Source organism: Capra hircus, chromosome 26, assembly GCF_001704415.2.
Source record: "Capra hircus breed San Clemente chromosome 26, ASM170441v1, whole genome shotgun sequence".
Lineage (NCBI taxonomy): Eukaryota > Metazoa > Chordata > Mammalia > Artiodactyla > Bovidae > Capra > Capra hircus.
Genome location: NC_030833.1, coordinates 224,971 through 243,259, shown reverse-complemented (window position 1 = coordinate 243,259; position 18,289 = coordinate 224,971). Strand labels below are relative to the sequence as shown.

The window sequence follows — 18,289 nt, the reverse complement described above, 5'->3', positions numbered from 1 at the left end:
GCCCCCAGCATGTGACCCGCCTCGGACACCTGGGACCCTGGCTGTGCTCCCCAGTCCCCGCGTTCTCACTGCAGTGGCAGCGGAGCTGGCAGGCCTCCCCGGTGTGAGTCCACAGACCCTTCGCCAGGCACCAGCTGCCCTGTGGGCCAGGTGAGGGCCAGCAAGTGGGAGATGGGAGTTCACCGGGGATGGGGCACCCTGTTCTGATCTGCTGGCCCAGGGTTTTCTGGAGGAAGCGAACAGTGAGGCCTGAAGGGTAGAGAGGAACAGGGTGCCCTGGGAAGTGCTGGCATAAATGTGGGGAGCCCTTGGGGGGCCTGGTGGTGTGCTCAGCTGCCCCCATCTCATTTCACTGCATCCTCGAAGTGTCCCAGGGAAGTGGCTGCGTGGCCCCCATCTCACAGCCAAGGAAAGGTCAGAGGCCTCGGGTGGGGTTGGCAGTGGCGTCTCACAGCTGCCATAGCAGAGTGTGGGCATCTTTCCAGGACTGTCCCCGGAGGCCGTGCAGCTGGAGGCTGGCCTGCAGAGGGCAGCAGGGAGCTGCAGAGGCTGGGACTCCACACAGCACGCCTGGGGCCCCCTGGCCTGGTGCCCACCTCAAGGTCAGTGGCTCCTGATCCTCCTGGGACCTCGGGCTGCATGGTGTGTCCTGCTTCGCGTGTGGGCCCTGGAGGAGTGTGTGCATGCCCGAAGAACTGCCACTGGGCTCCTTTCCAGCCCCAAGTGGCCAGACTGTCAGCTGTGGTGCTGGCCATGCCCTCAGCCCAGCACCTTCTCAGCACCTTCTCGTCTTAGGTCAAACTGCCCTCCCGGGGATCTCTGCCCCCAAAGGTCTGTCTGTGTATCCGCTCCCTTGTGTCCCTGGAGCTGCTTTGCTTGGGGCACCTGCCAGTAAGACAGCTGAAGAGAAATCCAGGATTTGGCAGGTTTTATTTTAGTTCTTTGGTCCTAGCGCTGTGGAAGGGCAGCGTTTGTCAGGCACACAGCTCTCTGTTGCCTCAGCTTTTGTGAGTCCGCGTGCAGGCCTGAGGCCGTCTGGGTGGGGAGGGCAGCTCAGTGAGGAAGGTCTGGGAGTTTGCGCAGGGGGCCCAGGTGGTCTCACTCAGCCACGGGAGGGCCTGTCTCAGCCCTAGGAACAGCTCGCCCTGAGTATCAGGCTTAGGGCCATCCAGATGACAGTAATGGTATCTTTGAGCTGAGAATCTGAGCATGTTTGGAGTTTCAGGAGCTTGTTTAAAGACTCCCATGAGCTTCACACTCTTACAACACAGCACAGTGAGCAGCAGCCCAGGCTTCTGGTTTAAAGGTAGAATCTGGGGACTTCCCTGTGGCCTAGTGTGTTCACCGCCATGGTCTGGGTTCAACCCTTGGTTACGAAACAGCTCCTGCAAGCCCTGCAGCACAGCAAAAAAAAGAAAGAAAAAAAAAAAGCTAAAATCTGACTATACTTACACCGAATATTGCTGCAATGAAGATAATGTCAGGCTTATTGTGTTCAAGATATTTAATGTGGAAAACTCAGCAGCAGCCACAGGACTGGAAAAGGTCAGTGTTCATTCCAATCCCACAGAAGGCAATGCCAAAGAATGCTCAAACTACCGCACAGTTGCACTCATCTCACATGCTAGCAAAGTAATGCTCAAAATTCTCCAAGCCAGGCTTCAGCAATACGTGAACCGTGAACTCCCTGATGTTCAAGCTGGTTTTAGAAAAGGCAGAGGAACCAGAGATCAAGTTGCCAACATCCTCTGGATCATGGAAAAAGCAAGAGAGTTCCAGAAAAACATCTATTTCTGCTTTATTGACTATGCCAAAGCCTTTGACTGTGTGGATCACAAGAAACTGTGGAAAATTCTGAAAGAGATGGGAATACCAGACCACCTGACCTGCCTCTTGAGAAATCTGTATGCAGGCCAGGAAGCAACAGTTAGAACTGGACATGGAACAACAGACTGGTTCCAAATAGGAAAAGGAGTACGTCAAGGCTGTATATTGTCACCCTGCTTATTGAACTTATCTGCAGAGTACATCATGAGAAATGCTGGACTGGAAGAAACACAAGCTGGAATCAAGATTGCCGGGAGAAATATCAACCTCAGATATGCAGATGACACCACCCTTATGGCAGAAAGTGAAGAAGAGCTAAAAAGCCTCTTGATGAAAGTAAAAGAGGAGAGTGAAAAAGTTGGCTTAAAGCTCAACATTCAGAAAATGAAGATCATGGCATCCGGTCCCATCATTTCATGGGAAATAGATGGGGAAACAGCGGAAACAGTGTCAGACTTTATTTTTCTGGGCTCCAAAATCACTGCAGATGGTGATTGCAGCCATGAAATTAAAAGATGCTTACTCCTTGGAAGAAAAGTTATGGCCAACCTAGATAGCATATTCAAAAGCAGAGACATTACTTTGCTGACTACGGTCTGTCTAGTCAGGGCTATGGTTTTTCCAGTAGTCACATATGGATGTGAGAGTTGGACTGTGAAGAAGGCTGAGTGCCGAAGAATTGATGCTTTTGAACTGTGGTGTTGGAGAAGACTCTTGAGTGTCCCTTGGACTGCAAGGAGATCCAACCAGTCCATTCTGAAGGAGACAACCCTGGGATTTCTTTGGAAGGAATGATGCTGAAGCTGAAACTCCAGTACTTTGGCCACCTCATGCGAAGAGTTGACTCATTAGAGAAGACTTTGATGCTGGGAGGGATTGGGGGCAGGAGGAGAAGGGGACGACAGAGGATGAGATGGCTCGATGGCATCATGGACTCGATGGATGCGAGTCTGAGTGAACTGCGGGAGTTGGTGATGGACAGGGAGGCCTGGCGTGCTGCGATTCATGGGGTCGCAGAGTTGGACACGACTGAGCGACTGAACTGAACTGAACTGAAATGTAGCAGAACTGCAGCGTTTGCAAAGAGTTTGTTTGCACATTAAACCCAGAGTACTTGAAACAGAGGATCTCACACTTGTCAGTTCAATTTAAAATATCTGAAAAAATTTAACCAAGTTTGTAAAAAGGACCAAATTGACAGTGGACTACTAAATTTTGTCACTCAGAATATGGTTAAGGAAGAACCAGTATTTTTTAATTTAATGAAGACTGGACCCTTGAGAACTCCCAGAGCTGCGCGGGTGAGGCCCTGGCTAGCAGCCCTCCCCTAAGCCCGCCCGAGGGACCCAGCCCGGCCCCCAGCCCCGTCCCCTGCTCCGTCCCCGGTCCCTAGCCCCGGTCCCCGGCCCCGCCCCGTCCCCAGTCCCGGTCCCCGGCCCAGCCCCAGGCCCAGCCCCAGGCCCAGCCCCGGCCCCGCCCCGTCCCCAGTCCCGGTCCCCGGCCCAGCCCCAGGCCCAGCCCCAGTCCCCGGTCCCTAGCCCTGGTCCCCGGCCCCGCCCCGCCCCAGCCCCGCCCCCTCCCCAGCCCCGCCCCGCCCCAGCCCCGCCCCCTCCCCAGCCCCGCCCCGTCCCCAGCCCCGGTCCCCGGCCCAGCCCCAGCACCGGCCGCTAAACGCCTGCGGGCCGAGGCAGCGTCGTGCGCATGCGCGGGTCGCGCCGGCCGCGTGGAGGGCCGGAACCCTTGTGCAGGGTCGCGAGCCCGGCGGACAGGTCCGTGGGCGGAGCGGTCCGTAGTGCAGCGCGGAGCCCGGGACGCGGAGCTATGAGGCTGTCTCCGCGGACTCTATGCGCCGCTGCGCGGGCTGCGTGGCGGGAGAGCTTCCCTCTGGAAGGTCGCGACGTGGCGCGCTGGTTTCCGGGCCACATGGCCAAGGGTGAGGCGCGGCGGGGCGCGCTGCTTCCCCGGCTCCTCGCGGCTCCAGCGCCGGGCGGGCTCGTGAGCTGACCCCGGCAGGCCCTGTTACTCGGCTCGAAGCCGGTGTCCCCACCTGCTTGGAAAAGGACACAATTTCCTGCACGCTATTTGGGGACGGAATGAGGCAGGGCTAGGAAAGCACTTTCCAGGTTGAAGTCGGCTGTTTAATTACCTGAGCACCTTGAGGCGTAGATCGAGCTGGCGGTCTCTCGCCTGCACCCTCCGAGGTTCTTACTTTTCTCGGAGCTTGGCTCCGAGAGCGCCTGCAAGCCCAGCGCCGCCCGGTGTGAGGATGGCGGCCCTCGGCCCGCGCCGCCCCTCGGCCCCTGCGCAGGGGCGCGGGGCGCCCGCGGGCGAGAAGCAGGCCGTGGCGGCGAGATGTTTGAAAAGAGAGAAAGAAAATGAAGTCGCTCAGTCCTGTCCGACTCTTTGAAACCCCATGCAGTGTAACCCGCCAGGCTCCTCCGTCCATGAAATTCTCCAGATGAGAATGGAGTGGGTTGCCTTTACCTTCTCCAGGGGATCTTCCTGACCCAGGGATCGAACCTGGGTCCCCCGCATTGCGGGCAGACTCTACTCTCTGAACCACAGGGGGTGTTTGCAGGTGTGCCCTGCAGGTGTGCCCGAAAGACTGGGCTTGGCTGAGTGAGGGGCCGTGAGGGGCCGTGCTTTGATTCACTTTGCTCTGCCGGAGGAACTTAACACGACCTTGTGAAGCAACCACTTGTGCTCCGGTATTACTTTATTAAAGGCTCGGAACCCGCCCTGCCCTGAGGCGTCCCTCTTCTGTTTTCCAGGGCTGAAGAAGATGCAGGGCAGCCTGCGGCTGGTGGACTGCATAATCGAGGTCCATGACGCCCGGATATCCTTAAGTGGTGGTGACCTGGTCGCTTAGAGTAAGCAGGACCTATGTGAAGAGTGTGATAGGTGTCTCTTGCTGTGTTAATGTGGCTGGTGGACTGCATAATCGAGGTCCATGACGCCCGGATATCCTTCAGTGGTGGTGACCTGGTCGCTTAGAGTAAGCAGGACCTATGTGAAGAGTGTGATAGGTGTCTCTTGCTGTGTTAATGTGGCTGGTGGACTGCATAATCGAGGTCCGTGATGCCCGGATATCCTTCAGTGGTGGTGACCTGGTCGCTTAGAGTAAGCAGGACCTATGTGAAGAGTGTGATAGGGTGTCTCTTGCTGTGTTAATGAGGTGATTTTGGAAAAGACCCTTGGTCGCTTAAGGGGGGAGCTGGTTGCTGGGGGAACCAGCCTTGCTTTGGGAGGGTTAGAACTTTCAGTCCTACCCCTGGCACCCCACCTTAGGGCCTGGAGGTTGAGTTCACTCACCAAGGCCAGTGGTTCACTCTGTCCCGCCTGTGTAATGAAGCTGCTGTAAAGCCCCAGACTGTAGAGGGGTGGGGAGAGCGTCCTGGTTGCTGAGAATGTGGAGATGCAGGCAGAAAGGCACCTGCAGGGGGGAAGCTCCACGTCTTTTCCCAGCCTTCGCCCTGCACATGTCTTCCATCTGGCTGCTCCAGAGTTGGGTCCTTTATGTTGTTTAGTCATTAAGTTGTGTCCGACTCTTTGTGACCTCATGGACTGTAGCCCTCCAGGCTTCTCTGTCCATGGGATTTTCCAGGCAAGAATACTGGAGTGGGTTACCATTTCCTTCTCCAAGGGATCTTCCCCGCCTAGGGACTGAACCTGTGCGTCCTGCACACAGCTCCTACATTGCAGCCGATTTTTTTTTTAACCTCTGAGCCACTAGGGAAGCCAGATCATAAGTCTAATCCAATAAGTAAAATGTTTCTCTCAATTTCTTGAGCCGCTGTCCAGACTAGTTTTGCTAGAACCCAGGGAAGGGTCTTGGGAGCCCCCGATTCAGGCCCGTTGGTCAGAAGTGACAGGTGATGACCTGGACTTGGAGTTGCTATTTGTTTTTAATAAATTTACTTTTTATTGAAGGATAGTTGCTTTACAGAAGTTTGCTGTTCTCTGTCAAACCTCAACTGCAGTTGCTATCTGAAGTGAGGGGTGGCGGCATTCCTGAGCCCAGACCGTGGGGTCTGATGCCGTCTCCAGGTAGACGGAGTCAGAGTTGCGCTGGACAGAAGACCCCAGGTGGTGGTGAGAACTGCTTGGTGAGGGGAGCCCTCCCCCAGCCCCGCTGGGATTGGGTGCAGAGCTGCATGGGAGACCTTCTGGAGTTAGGCGGTGCACAGGGCCCGAGGAGCATTCCTGGCCGTTAGCTTGCTTCCATCTGCCTTCTCCTCTGGGCTTGCTCTGGCCCAGTCAGCACCACAGTGCCCAACAGGGCCGCCTGTCATAGTTCAGTTCAGTTCAGTCACTCAGTCGTGTCTGACCTTTGCGACCCCAAATTGCTGACATTTAAAGCAGTGGTTCTCAATCCTTGTTACATATTAGAATTCCCCCGGGAGGCTTTTGAAAATACTGGTATCTAGGCCACTTCCAGGCCAGTGAGTCAGAATCCCTGGTGTGGGGCTCAGAAGTTCCCCTCTGACACAGGGTAGCTCGTCCGTCTCAGGTTTCCACCTGGCACACCCGTGCCTTCCAACTCTCTGCAGCAATAGCAGGCTCCAGGTGGGACATGAAACCTCCATTGGAAAGTAGCTGCCAATTGGGCTTCCTTCCTGTACAAAAGGACGCATCAGAAGAGGGAACGATCTCCCTCAGTGATGAGCGTGCTTTGCACACCCTGTTTCTGCTGTATTTACCCGAGCTGTGTTTAGAGGCTCCCTGTAAGACGCAGGTGTTGGTCTGAGAGTCATCACCATCTCTACTTGGAGTTTATGAGGAAGCTCTCCAGCTTCTCTACCGTAGGCTAAATGTTTCAGTTCGTACAAAATCTCACGCCAGTCAGAAGGGTTTGCTGGCAGTTGCATGTCTGATTTCTGAACGAGGACGCCTGCCGTTGCTGCCCATGTGCTGGGGAGTGGGGCGGGGGGGGGGGGCGCCTCCGCCCCGCCCTCCTCTGCTCGCTGGGTGTGCTGACTTCTCCTCCAGGACGGCCCCTTGAGGGAGCCTCCGTGTTCTGAGTTAGCTCGGGCTTGGCTAACCTCTGAGGGCATCGTGCTGTCCATGGAGGAAGTAAGTTGCTGTTGCCATTCCTGTGTCGTGTGGGTGGGGACACAGCGGCTTAACTGGTGCCTGGAATGTGGGCAGGCTGAGGCTTCGGGACTCCTGGGGACAGGCACCAGGGAAGGGCTGAGCACCCTGACCTGCAGACACACCTCCCCTCCCGATGTGCTGGTGTCCCAGTGAGTGCCGGGGGCGCCTGGCGGAGACAGGGCCCGCCCTGGCGTGAGGAGGTGGGCTCACTGGAGGTCTCCGTGGGGACGCCTGGGTGGCTGTGGTGGCACGAGGTACATTGGTTAGGGCTCGTGCAGGCACTTATCCTGAGTGACCAGACCTTTTGGCAGCTAAACAGCGATCTGGTCACAGAGCCTTCCGCCGAGCTTGTTTTTGCTGCCATCATTCCTGTTTGAGGAGCCACAAGAGGGCCGCTGCCCTGCCTCTGGTCTGCAGGAGGCGTCGGGGGCCCTCAGGGCGGTGAGTGCAGGACTTGCGGTCGGCTCGGTCTCTGGGTTGGGCTGGCTGGAGCTCGCCTGCTTCCAGACAGGCTTCTACACTGTCCTTTCCTTCCGAGGGCGTCCTGTTGTAGGCGATCCAGTCTGCATAACAAGACAAGGGAAAGTGTGTCAGTTGGCTGGTCAGTTTGATTGAATTTTGCCTTAATTTTGCCACATTCCACTGTCAGGCCGAAACCCTCTGTTTCAGGAAACCCTTGGGCTTAAGCCTCACTTGCTCGTCCTCAACAAAATGGACCTGGCAGATCTGAAGGAGCAGCAGGTACGGCTCAAATCTGACTGGATCTCTGCGTGGACGTGGTGCCCATCTGCCCAGGCCTGCGTGCTTTAGCAAACTAGCCTTTGACTAACCTGTCATCCAGGTGACCAGAGAATCTGTATCCTTCAGCGGGGGTCCAGCCGTGGGCAAGGGGAGGAGCTGTGCTCCCACAGAGCGGCCACAGGGCCCTCGAGGCTGTGAGCACGCGGCATGTGGCTGCAGCTGCAGTGCGGGCGCCTGCCTCTTGCTTGCCTCTCGCCTGCTCACGTTCCGGTTGCCTCCTGGGGCAAGCGGCCGTCACCCGGCTCTCCAGCCCAGAGGCCTCTCGGTGCGGCAGCGCTGGCTCCCACTGTCCTCCCAGACCCCTGGTCTGAGCCACGGGCTGCCTGCTGCCCCCTGAGTGATCTGGAAGGTGGGGGACTCAAAGCAACTGGGGGTGTCCCCAAGCCCTGCTGGATGGGGACACTGTCCAGGGGTGATGCTCCTATTGTCCCGGAATAAGAGAAGCATAGAGAGCAGGTGTCAGGATCTTGAAATCGATCCAGCTTCTGCGTGTGTGTAGCTTTTCCTTCTGCAGCAGCAGGAACGCGTTCTGGTTTCTTAGTTGGCTGTGGCACACTGAGTTCTTTAAACTCCACCCATAGGCCTGTAGCTCAAGGTTTGCAGGGAAACCCAGGCACTCCAGCCCCAGGGCTCTTTGTTCATTGAGTGCCCAAGGGGAAGGCATTTCCCATCCGAACCCACCTCCCCGCAGGCTTCTGGTTGAATCCCTCCTGCCCCGAGGACAGAACCCCCGGCTGGCTTTCACTCCGGGGGCAGCTGTAGTTACTTGTCATCACAAGCTTTCAGTTGCTTTTCTTAGCTGAGACTTGGGTCTTAGCATCCAGCAGTTGCTTCTGCTCCAAAATGCTCATCTTTGTGGAGTGATGGGCACATCCGGTGGCCTGATGGGGGTGTCCGGTCTCAGCTGCAGGAGGCAGCTGGGTCTGGGAAGGACAGGAGGTAGCAGCCCCCGGGGAGGGGGGGCTGTGTCTGCCTCTGCAGGTTGGGAGGGGGCGTCCCATGCAGATTTGTACGCAGCCTGCAGTGTGACTTCACGAAGGCTTTGTGGGCCTGACCTACATCAGCATCATCATAGCAAACAATAAATCAGCAAAACTAACTGAATCAATGAGTGGCTTTTTTTATTCCTTTAAGTAAATCAGTAGCTGATCAAACAATGCAGTTCAGTTCAGTTCAGTCACTCAGTCGTGTCGGACTCTGTGACCCCATGGACTGCAGCACGCCAGTCTTCCCTGTCCATCACCAACTCCTGGAGCTTGCTCAGACTCATGCCGTCCAACCGTCTCATCCTCTGTCGTCCTCCTCTCCTCCTACCTTCAATCTTTCCCAGCATCAGGGTCTTTTCCAGTGAGTCAGTTCTTCGAATCAGGTGGATAAAGTATTGGAGCTTCAGCTTCAGCATCAGTCCTTCCAGTGAATATTCAGAACTGATTTCCTTTAGGATGGCCTGGTTGGATCTCCTTGAGGTGGCCTGGTTGGATCTCCTTTAGGTGGCCTGGTTGGACCTCCTTGAGGTGGCCTGGTTGGATCTCCTTTAGGATGGCCTGGTTGGACCTCCTTGAGGTGGCCTGGTTGGACCTCCTTTAGGTGGCCTGGTTGGGTGGCCTGGTTGGACCTCCTTGAGGTGGCTTGGTTGGACCTCCTTTTGGTGGTCTGGTTGGATCTCCTTTAGGTGGCCTGCTTGGACCTCCTTGAGGTGGCCTGGTTGGATCTCCTTTAGGTGGCCTGGTTGGATCTCCTTGAGGTGGCCTGGTTGGACCTCCTTGAGGTGGCCTGGTTGGACCTCCTTTAGGTGGCCTGGTTGGGTGGCCTGGTTGGACCTCCTTGAGGTGGCTTGGTCGGACCTCCTTTTGGTGGCCTGGTTGGACCTCCTTTAGGTGGCCGGGTTGGACCTCCTTGAGGTGGCCTGGTTGGATCTCCTTTAGGTGGCCTGGTTGGACCTCCTTGAGGTGGCTTGGTTGGACCTCCTTTTGGTGGCCTGGTTGGATCTCCTTGAGGAGGCCTGGTTGGACCTCCTTGAGGTGGCCTGGTTGGATCTCCTTGAGGTGGCCTGGTTGGACCTCCTTGAGGTGGCCTGGTTGGACCTCCTTTCGGTGGCCTGGTTGGGTGGGCTGGTTGGACCTCCTTGAGGTGGCTTGGTTGGACCTCCTTTTGGTGGCCTGGTTGGACCTCCTTTAGGTGGCCTGCTTGGACCTCCTTGAGGTGGCCTGGTTGGATCTCCTTTAGGTGGCCTGGTTGGATCTCCCTGAGGTGGCCTGGTTGGACCTCCTTGAGGTGGCCTGGTTGGACCTCCTTTAGGTGGCCTGGTTGGACCTCCTTGAGGTGGCCTGGTTGGATCTCCTTTAGGTGGCCTGGTTGGATCTCCTTGAGGTGGCCTGGTTGGACCTCCTTGAGGTGGCCTGGTTGGATCTCCTTGAGGTGGCCTGGTTGGATCTCCTTGAGGTGGCCTGGTCGGACCTCCTTTTGGTGGCCTGGTTGGACCTCCTTTAGGTGGCCTGGTTGGACCTCCTTGAGGTGGCCTGGTTGGATCTCCTTTAGGTGGCCTGGTTGGACCTCCTTGAGGTGGCCTGGTTGGATCTCCTTGAGGTGGCCTGGTTGGACCTCCTTTCGGTGGCCTGGTTGGGTGGCCTGGTTGGACCTCCTTGAGGTGGCCTGGTTGGACCTCCTTTAGGTGGCCTGGTAGGGTGGCCTGGTTGGACCTCCTTGAGGTGGCTTGGTCGGACCTCCTTTTGGTGGCCTGGTTGGACCTCCTTTAGGTGGCCTGGTTGGACCTCCTTGAGGTGGCCTGGTTGGATCTCCTTTAGGTGGCCTGGTTGGATCTCCTTGAGGTGGCTTGGTTGGACCTCCTTGAGGTGGCCTGGTTGGATCTCCTTTAGGTGGCCTGGTTGGATCTTCTTTAGGTGGCCTCGTTGGGTGGCCTGGTTGGACCTCCTTTAGGTGGCCTGGTTGGGTGGCCTGGTTGGACCTCCTTGAGGTGGCCTGGTTGGGTGGCTTGGTTGGACCTCCTTTAGGTGGCCTGGTTGGACCTCCTTGTGGTGGCCTGGTTGGACCTCCTTTAGGTGGCCTGGTTGGGTGGCCTGGTTGGACCTCCTTTAGGTGGCCTGGTTGGGTGGCCTGGTTGCATCTCCTTTAGGTGGCCTGTTGGACCTCCTTGAGGTGGCCTGGTTGGGTGGCCTTGTTGGACCTCCTTGAGGTGGCCTGGTTGGACCTCCTTGAGGTGGCCTGGTTGGGTGGCCTGGTTGGACCTCCTTGAGGTGGCCTGGTTGGATCTCCTTTAGGTGGCCTGGTTGGGTGGCCTGGTTGGACCTCCTTTAGGAGGCCTGGTTGGACCTCCTTGAGGTGGCCTGGTTGGGTGGCCTGGTTGGACCTCCTTTAGGAGGCCTGGTTGGACCTCGTTGAGGTGGCCTGGTTGGGTGGCCTGGTTGGACCTCCTTTAGGGGGCCTGTTTGGACCTCCTTGAGGTGGCCTGGTTGGACCTCCTTGAGGTGGCCTGGTTGGGTGGCCTGGTCGGGGGGCCTGGTTGGACCTCCTTGCAGCCCAAGGCCCCTCAGCAGTGCAGTACTGGCTGTAAAATGAGAGTCACCCGGTGATTCTGCTTCACGTTAAGGCCAGTAAGTTCATGTTAATGTCAGTTTACTTTGGGGCTTTTAAAGTATTCCGTGTACTTTGTAGCTGGGTTCAAACCTTAGTTTTAAGTGGGGCTTGTTTTGTGGAAGCTGGTTGGGAGGAAAGGAGGGATGACGTGGCTGAGTGGAGACCAGCGCCGAGCGTCTCCAGGGCTGCAGGTGGTTTTGGATGGCCCCGTCCCGTGTCCTCCCACAGAGCCCGCGGCAGGGGCGCCCCGGGGCCGGCCTGCCCTCCCCTGACGTGCCCTCAGGCCACCTGCCCCGGTGGCCCAGCCTTCTCTTGAGTCCCCAGCCCTTGAGCAGATCCCCAGACTCTTGCCTATGACGCTGCCCATGTCTTCATTGAGTGTTTGAAATGGAAATGTCTTGTCTCTTTTAGAAAATTATGCAACACTTAGAAAGAGAAGGCCTGAAACATGTTGTTTTTACCAACTGTGTGAAGGACGAAAACGTCAAGCAGGTGGGTCTCTTCCGTTTTGTGCTCTGAGGCTTCTGATTAAAATGTTAAACACCACAGATCACTCTGTGCTTCTGCAGGAAGCAGAGTGTTGTTGGGTTCGGGGCACAGTCACCTCCCAGGCCGGGCAGACTGGGGGTGGGAACAGCAGGGTCGGGCCGAGAGATGCCCTTGGTCCCAAGTGGGAGGCGGCCATGGATGGTCTGTGCCTGTTTCCCGGTCAAGGTGGAGCATTCCGCTGCTGTCATGCGTCTTTGGAAGGCGTGGCAGTGCCCGCTGTCCCCCTTGGGCTCTCCTCTTTCCTGGAGAAGGACGGGGCAGGGCCCCGGCCACCCTCACCCCTCCCCAGAGCACAGCCTGCATCTGACGTGTGCGGAACCACGCCGGCCGCTGGTGGGACGCCGCTGGGAGTGCCGCCTCCAGGGGCCGAGGGCGGCCAGGCTCCCACCGGAAGGTGCCTGGTGGTTGTTGGTTGCAGGTCATCCCGACGGTCATGGAGCTGGTTGGGAGCAGCTACCGCTATCACCGAGGAGAGGTTGGTGGGCCAGGACCGGCCGAGGGCCTGCCCCTTCTGCTGGGAAACCCAGGCCCAGTGCTGAGCCCACCCCGGGGCCCCGCCTTGGGTCTCAGCAGGTGGGGTGGGACGCCCCACCCCGGTGGGCACGCTGGGGGTGTGGGGGTGCGGGGGCGCGGGCTGGGTGGCGCCCAACCCCTGCCCTTGCGCTTGCAGCACGCAGAGCACTGCGTCATGGTGACTGGGGTCCCCAACGTGGGCAAGTCCTCGCTCATCAACTCCCTGCGGAGGCAGCACCTCAGGAAAGGTACTTCCTGCAGTTGGGGGCGCGGGCACTGGTTCTCGTGCTGGGATGGCCCTCCAGGGCCTGAGAGCTCAGCTCCCCGAGGGGGCTGTTGGCACCAGGAGGCCCAGCTGACAGCTTGGGGTGAGTCAGCTGGTGAGACAGGCATTCCCTTTCACATTTCACACTTCACTCGCTGTCTGTCTCTAAATGTCTAGTATATGCAGTTTCCAGACGGGCGATTCTGTCCTCCCGTTACTTTGTCTCTGTGTCCCGCTGTGCTCAGGGCGTGTGGGAAGCGTGGGTGCGACGTCAGGCCGGGACCTGGGGAGGGCTCTCCCGGCCTGTGTCTCATACCTGCTGGTGTTTGACACCAAGTCCGTGCTGACTCGTGTTCTGCACGAGTGTGTCCTTTGGGAACTTCCCCGAGACACACCTGTGCTGGACCGTCACCTCAGGCTGCTTCTGCTGCCAGCTGGAGCGCTGTTACCGGCAGCTGTTGCTTATTTTTCTGTAATTGTGGCTTTAAGGACATGAGTACATTACGTGCTGTGCAAGCCTCACACTGTCAGCCTCCAGACACAAGTGGGCCTGCCCTCTGGAGCCCCTGGAACCTCTGGTCTGCTTCCTGTCGTATGAATTTGGTCCTCTGGTGCCTCGTACCTGGACTCACAGGATCTGAACTGTGCTGGGCTCATCCCATGGAGCCTAACTCTTCAGGGTCCAGCCACGTCGTAGCGTGAGCCACAATTCCCTCCTTTTTAAGGCTGAATAACGCTCCTCTGTGTGGACGAAGCACATTTTGTTTACCTGTCCGCGCGCTGATGGATGCGTGTTGCACAGCACAGGGGGACGGTCTGCCTGGGACACTCCCTGAGCTGGGACCTGGGGCGGCCAGTGTCAGGAGCAGCCCCATGGATGGGCCGTTGTGGGCACTCCCGAGGCGGTGCCGGCCTTGCAGGGAGGAAGGCGTTGCCGACAGGCAGCCCTGGCCAGCTGTCACGGCCATGCCTCAGCGGATCGTGGCGCCTGGGAGGCGGTTCTCTCCCTGCTGTGGCCTCGCTGGGCCCCACTAGGCTCCCATGTGCATCGCTGCTCACCTAGCGTATCTGCCTGAGGGTTTGACAGACTGACGTCTCCCTTTCATCCTGCAGGAAAAGCCACCAGGGTGGGCGGAGAGCCTGGGATCACCAGAGCTGTGATGTCCAGGATTCAGGTAGGGCCTTGTCCTCACACCATGCCTGGGCCAGGGCTCAGGTGTCTCCCATCCCAGGGGCATGCAGGGTCAGGGCAGAGCCTGTCCTCCTGGGGCAAGGTGGCTGCTGGGTTCCTTCTCCACATCATTAAGCAGTGGCATCCTGTGGGGATGCTGAGAGCTTGGTGGCAGTGACTCTGGGAGGCAGGTTCCAGGGCCTCCTCCAGCCTCAGGCAGAAGGCCAGCTGACCACCCTCTGCCCACAGGTGTGTGAGCGGCCGCTGATGTTCCTGCTCGACACCCCCGGGGTGCTGGCTCCTCGGATTCCAAGCATGGAGACAGGCCTGAAGCTGGCCCTGTGTGGTGAGCCCGACCCCCACCACCCACAGCAGGCTCCTAGGCCCTGAGGCTCCCAGGCTGGGCAGCTTGTGCTTGGCCTGGCTGCTCACAGCTGACACCCCTGGCACCCTCTGAGCTCGTCGGGCCTCCTGGCCCACCCTGGAGGGGGCGCCCTCCTCCCACTTGACTGCGGGGGTAGGGAGGGCAGGGAGCAAGCTGAAGCACTCGCCGTTCGCTGCCTGTTCCCAGGAACTGTGCTGGACCACCTCGTGGGCGAGGAGACCCTGGCTGACTACCTTCTCTACACCCTCAACAAGCACCAGCTCTTGGGGTGAGTGCAGGGGGCAGGCCCTCTTCCCCGGCCTCACTAAGTGTAACTGGAGGACCAGCCCTGTCAGGGTGCTGTAGACAGTCTGTGGCCATTTAATGTGTACAGTCCACTACGCTGTGACATGTGGGTGCACCTGTGAAGCCGTTCAGTTCAGTCCCTCAGTCGTGTCTGACTCTTTGCAACCCCATGAACTGCAGCACGCCAGGCCTCCCTGCCCATCACCCACTGCCGGAGTTTACTCAAACTCATGTCCATCACGTCAGTGATGCCATCCAACCGTCTCATCCTTTGTCGTCCCCTTCTCCTCCCGCCTTCAATCCTTCCCAGCATCAGGGGCTTTTCCAATGAGCCAGTTCTTCGCATCAGGTGGCCAAAGTATTGGAGCTTCAGCTTCAGCATCAGTCCTTCCCATGAATATTCAGGACTGATTTCCTTTAGGATGGACTGGTTGGATCTCCTTGCAGTCCAAGGGACTCTCAAGAGTCTTCTCCAACACTACAGCTCAAAAGCATCAATTGTTTGGCACTCAGCTTTCTCTATAGTCCAACTCTCACATCCATACATGACCGCTGGAAAAACCATAGGCTTGACTAGACGGACCTTTGTTGGCAAAGTGATGGGAAGCTGTTCCACTGTCCAGGAAACCCTGTTTCTTGTGCTGCTGTGTAACCCCCTCCCTGCCCCACCTGCTTCCTGCCACCTTTTAGAGTCTCACAGGTGGAGCCGCGTGTGCAGCCTCCCTGCCTGGCAGTGGCCGCCTGGCTGGGCATTCATCCCTGGGTTCGTCCGTGTTCTCACACTGGGGCGTGCAGGTGGCCACTGTGCACATGTCCAGTTGGTTTGCCCTCACCAGCGAGGACGGTGAGAGTGCCCGTGTCCTGCAGGGCCCCAGAGATGACCTTTAGGACCCTGAGGACGCCAGGCCAGGTTTTTGGTTTTCCCCACAGAACCAGCTTCTGGTTCCCACTCTCTGACCTCTGGGTTTTGTTCTGTTGGTTGCTGTCCAGTCCGTGCTCCTCCCTTGTTTCCGCGTTGCTGACTGTCCTCTTGTTACTGCTGGGGGCAGGAGATGGGCTCGCCCCCGGCTGCTGGTCCTGCTCACGTTTCCCGGCTCCGCGTCCCGGGGAGGTCGTGTTCTCCTGGGGACTTGAGGACGTGGCCTCCTGTATCCTGGACAGGAGAGTCTCTGCTCTGAAGTCTCCCTCGTGTGTCCTCCCCCTGTCTCCTTAGTGGAGCTGGTGTGTCTCTACATTTAAAATACGTTTATTGCTGCATGCAGTTGGCCCTCGCTTCCTGCCCAGTCTGACCGTTTCTGCTTTCATGTCAGGGGTCGAGGCCACTCGCGTCTGACTGGTCACTGATGTCAGGCTGCGTCTTTATCTTGCCTTCGACACAGCTATCGTTTGCGCGTTTTCTCGTCTCTCTTCGGCCTTTTTCAGATTAGTCGGATGCCTTCTCTTTAGCTTGCTTGGCTGCGCCGCGTCTCAGTTGCAGCGTGCAGGATCTTTAGTCACAGCAGCGGGCTCTTGTGGGATCTGGTCCCTGCCCAGGGGTTGACCCCGGCCGCTTGCACTGGGAGCGCGGCGTCTGAGGCCCTGGACCACCAGGGATGTCCCTCAGACGCTCTTCATGCTTCCCTCTTGTCAGCTTGTTACCTAGAACCTGGGCGGAGGCGGCTCCAGGGTTTGCAGGACATCGGGGTGGCGTTAGTGCCGTGAGGCCTGAGGGCCTTTCCCGTCTGCGGGCCTCACCTCTGGGCCAGTGTCGTGACACGTGTTGCTCTCTGCGGCCGACGTGCTGCTGCGCTTTCCTGAAACTTGGGTGTAAAGTGAAGACAGTCCCGTCTGCCCTGAGCCTCGCGGGCCGCGGCCTGCCCCCGTCTGCTCTGGGGCCCCCGCCCTCTGGGGCCATCTCCCTGCCGAGGATTCCCTGGTTTGCCAGTGGCCGTGCAGCTGCTGTTTGAGGATGTGTTCATTTCACCTTCCGTTTTGAAGGGAGTTTGCCCTGTGGGCGGAGCCCTAGGTGGACGGCCTGTCCGCAGAGGAGCGGCTTCTGACGAGGGTCCGCCCTCTGTCCCTCTGCTCTGTCCATGTGGCGCTCTGGCTGCTGTGAAGGCTTCTCTCTGTCGAGCGTTCGGGCGGTTTGTGACTCTGGGCCCCGGCATGGTTTCTTCTCGTTTCTTAGCTTGTGCTCAGCCCTTGACTCTCACCCCCGAGGCTGTGCAGCTTGCGTCGCGTGTGGGCGGCTCCGGCCGCTGTCCCCGTCCCGCAGGGCTGTCCCCAGGCTCTGACCGCGGGTGCAGGGCTCCGTCACCCACTCTGGCTCCGGGAGCGCCGGCTCAGGCCGCTGGGCCCCCAGCTCCCTCCCCCTCCCCCCTGCGGAGTCCGAGCTGCTTTGATTCCCTCAGGGTGTGTTCCATAGTGTTATCTTCTAGGTGTTAGATTCGGATTATTTCTTTTTATTGTCTCCTTTGTGGGTTCTTTGCTTTGTAACCACAGGGAATGCAGTTCTAATAACTGATTCAGGGTCTCTGTGGATTCTGGCGTCTGGGTCGGTTCCAGCTGACCGGTTTTCTGCTCTGATGGATCTGTTTTCCCGCTGTGTGCGCCTGGCAGCTCTTGCCCCTGACCTTTGGGTGGCAGGTGTCTTGGTATTCCTGCCCTGGGACTGTCATCGGGAACACGCTGGTCCTTTTGGTTAGGGTCTGCAGGGAGACCCCCTCGGACGGTCAGCTGTCCTGGCAGGTGTACCCAGGGTCCCGGTGTGGGGCTGGGTCTTGGGGCAGCTGGCTGTGGCCACGTGGAAGGTGGGTGTCGGTGAGGCCCTCAGCTCTGCAAGGCGGTCACTGGCACCCATGAAGGGGAAATCGGAGAGCCAATGACCGCCGCCTGCCCGCAGGTATGTGCACCACTACGGCCTGGGCGAGGCCTGTGACGACATCGCCAGTGTGCTGAAGCGGGTGGCTGTGAAGCTGAGGAAGACCCAGAAGGTGAAGGTGCTAACTGGCACGGGTGAGACGGGCAGCCCTGGGCTGGGTGGGGGTTGGGCCCAGAGCAGAGTCAGGGGCGGGGTTTCTGCCTTGGCTGCAGGGGAGGGGCCAGGCCTGCAGGGCGGGTCATGCCTCCTCTGGAAGCTCCAGGCCATCACTCTTGTGAATTCAGGTGTTTTTCCTGAATGTGCTGTGCAGACACCCACCTGCGTGGGCCTGAGGGGGTTGGACTGGGCCCCACGTGGGGCTCCCTCCTCACCAGAGCCTCCTGCCTTCCCAGGGAACGTGAACGTCATCCAGCCCGACTACCCTGCAGCCGCCCGAGACTTCCTGCGGGCCTTCCGCAGTGGGCTGCTGGGCCCCGTGATGCTGGACTGTGACCTCCTGCAGGGCCGCTCCACGGAGGAGGAGGAGCCGTGAGCTGGGCTGGCCGGAGGGCCTGGCCCCTGCCCTCAGCCCTGTGGCTGGGGTTGGACTCCCAGAGTCCCCACGCTGCTCACCACACTGGGTCTCTGTTCCAGGGAGGAGGCTGAGCCCTCCTGCCCCATAGCCGGCCCCTGGTCCCAGCGGACAGGCCTGAGTGTGGGCGTCAGGGCGGTAGGCGTCCCATTTGCCAGGCCTGGGGGGGACACTCTCTCGTGTTCAGTGTCTCTCAGCTCCTTTCCTAAGGAGAAGCTGGCATTTTCTCAGGAGTTGAAACCATCATCTGTAACTTTAAAATTTTAAATTAAAAGGCCTGTCTCTGAGCACAGCTCGGCCGGGCCCATCAGGGAGGACTGAGTCGCCAGGGTGCTGCCCTGCTGGGACCTCCTGTTTAAGACTTTCAAACGGTC

General features: G+C 58.6%; 1 protein-coding gene across 5 annotated transcripts; it reads left to right on the top strand.

Moving 5' to 3' along the window:
* On the top strand, window positions 26–18,284 carry MTG1 (mitochondrial ribosome associated GTPase 1). Of its 5 annotated transcripts, none has more exons than XM_018041268.1 (11): window positions 26–150; window positions 486–602; window positions 4,599–4,663; window positions 7,558–7,662; window positions 11,728–11,808; window positions 12,284–12,626; window positions 13,757–13,818; window positions 14,064–14,160; window positions 14,386–14,467; window positions 17,366–17,478; window positions 17,737–18,284. In XM_018041268.1, the coding sequence occupies exons 3-11, from the start codon at window positions 4,610–4,612 to the stop codon at window positions 17,874–17,876; spliced, it is 1,077 nt and encodes a 358-aa protein (XP_017896757.1). In that variant the 5' UTR covers window positions 26–150; window positions 486–602; window positions 4,599–4,609; the 3' UTR covers window positions 17,877–18,284. The 5 variants fall into 5 exon arrangements, with proteins under 5 accessions (XP_017896757.1, XP_017896756.1, XP_017896759.1 ...); XM_018041270.1 differs by lacking the exons at window positions 26–150; window positions 486–602 and adding an exon at window positions 3,553–3,760 and having other exon boundaries at window positions 12,284–12,340; window positions 12,536–12,626; XM_018041267.1 differs by lacking the exons at window positions 26–150; window positions 486–602 and adding an exon at window positions 3,549–3,760.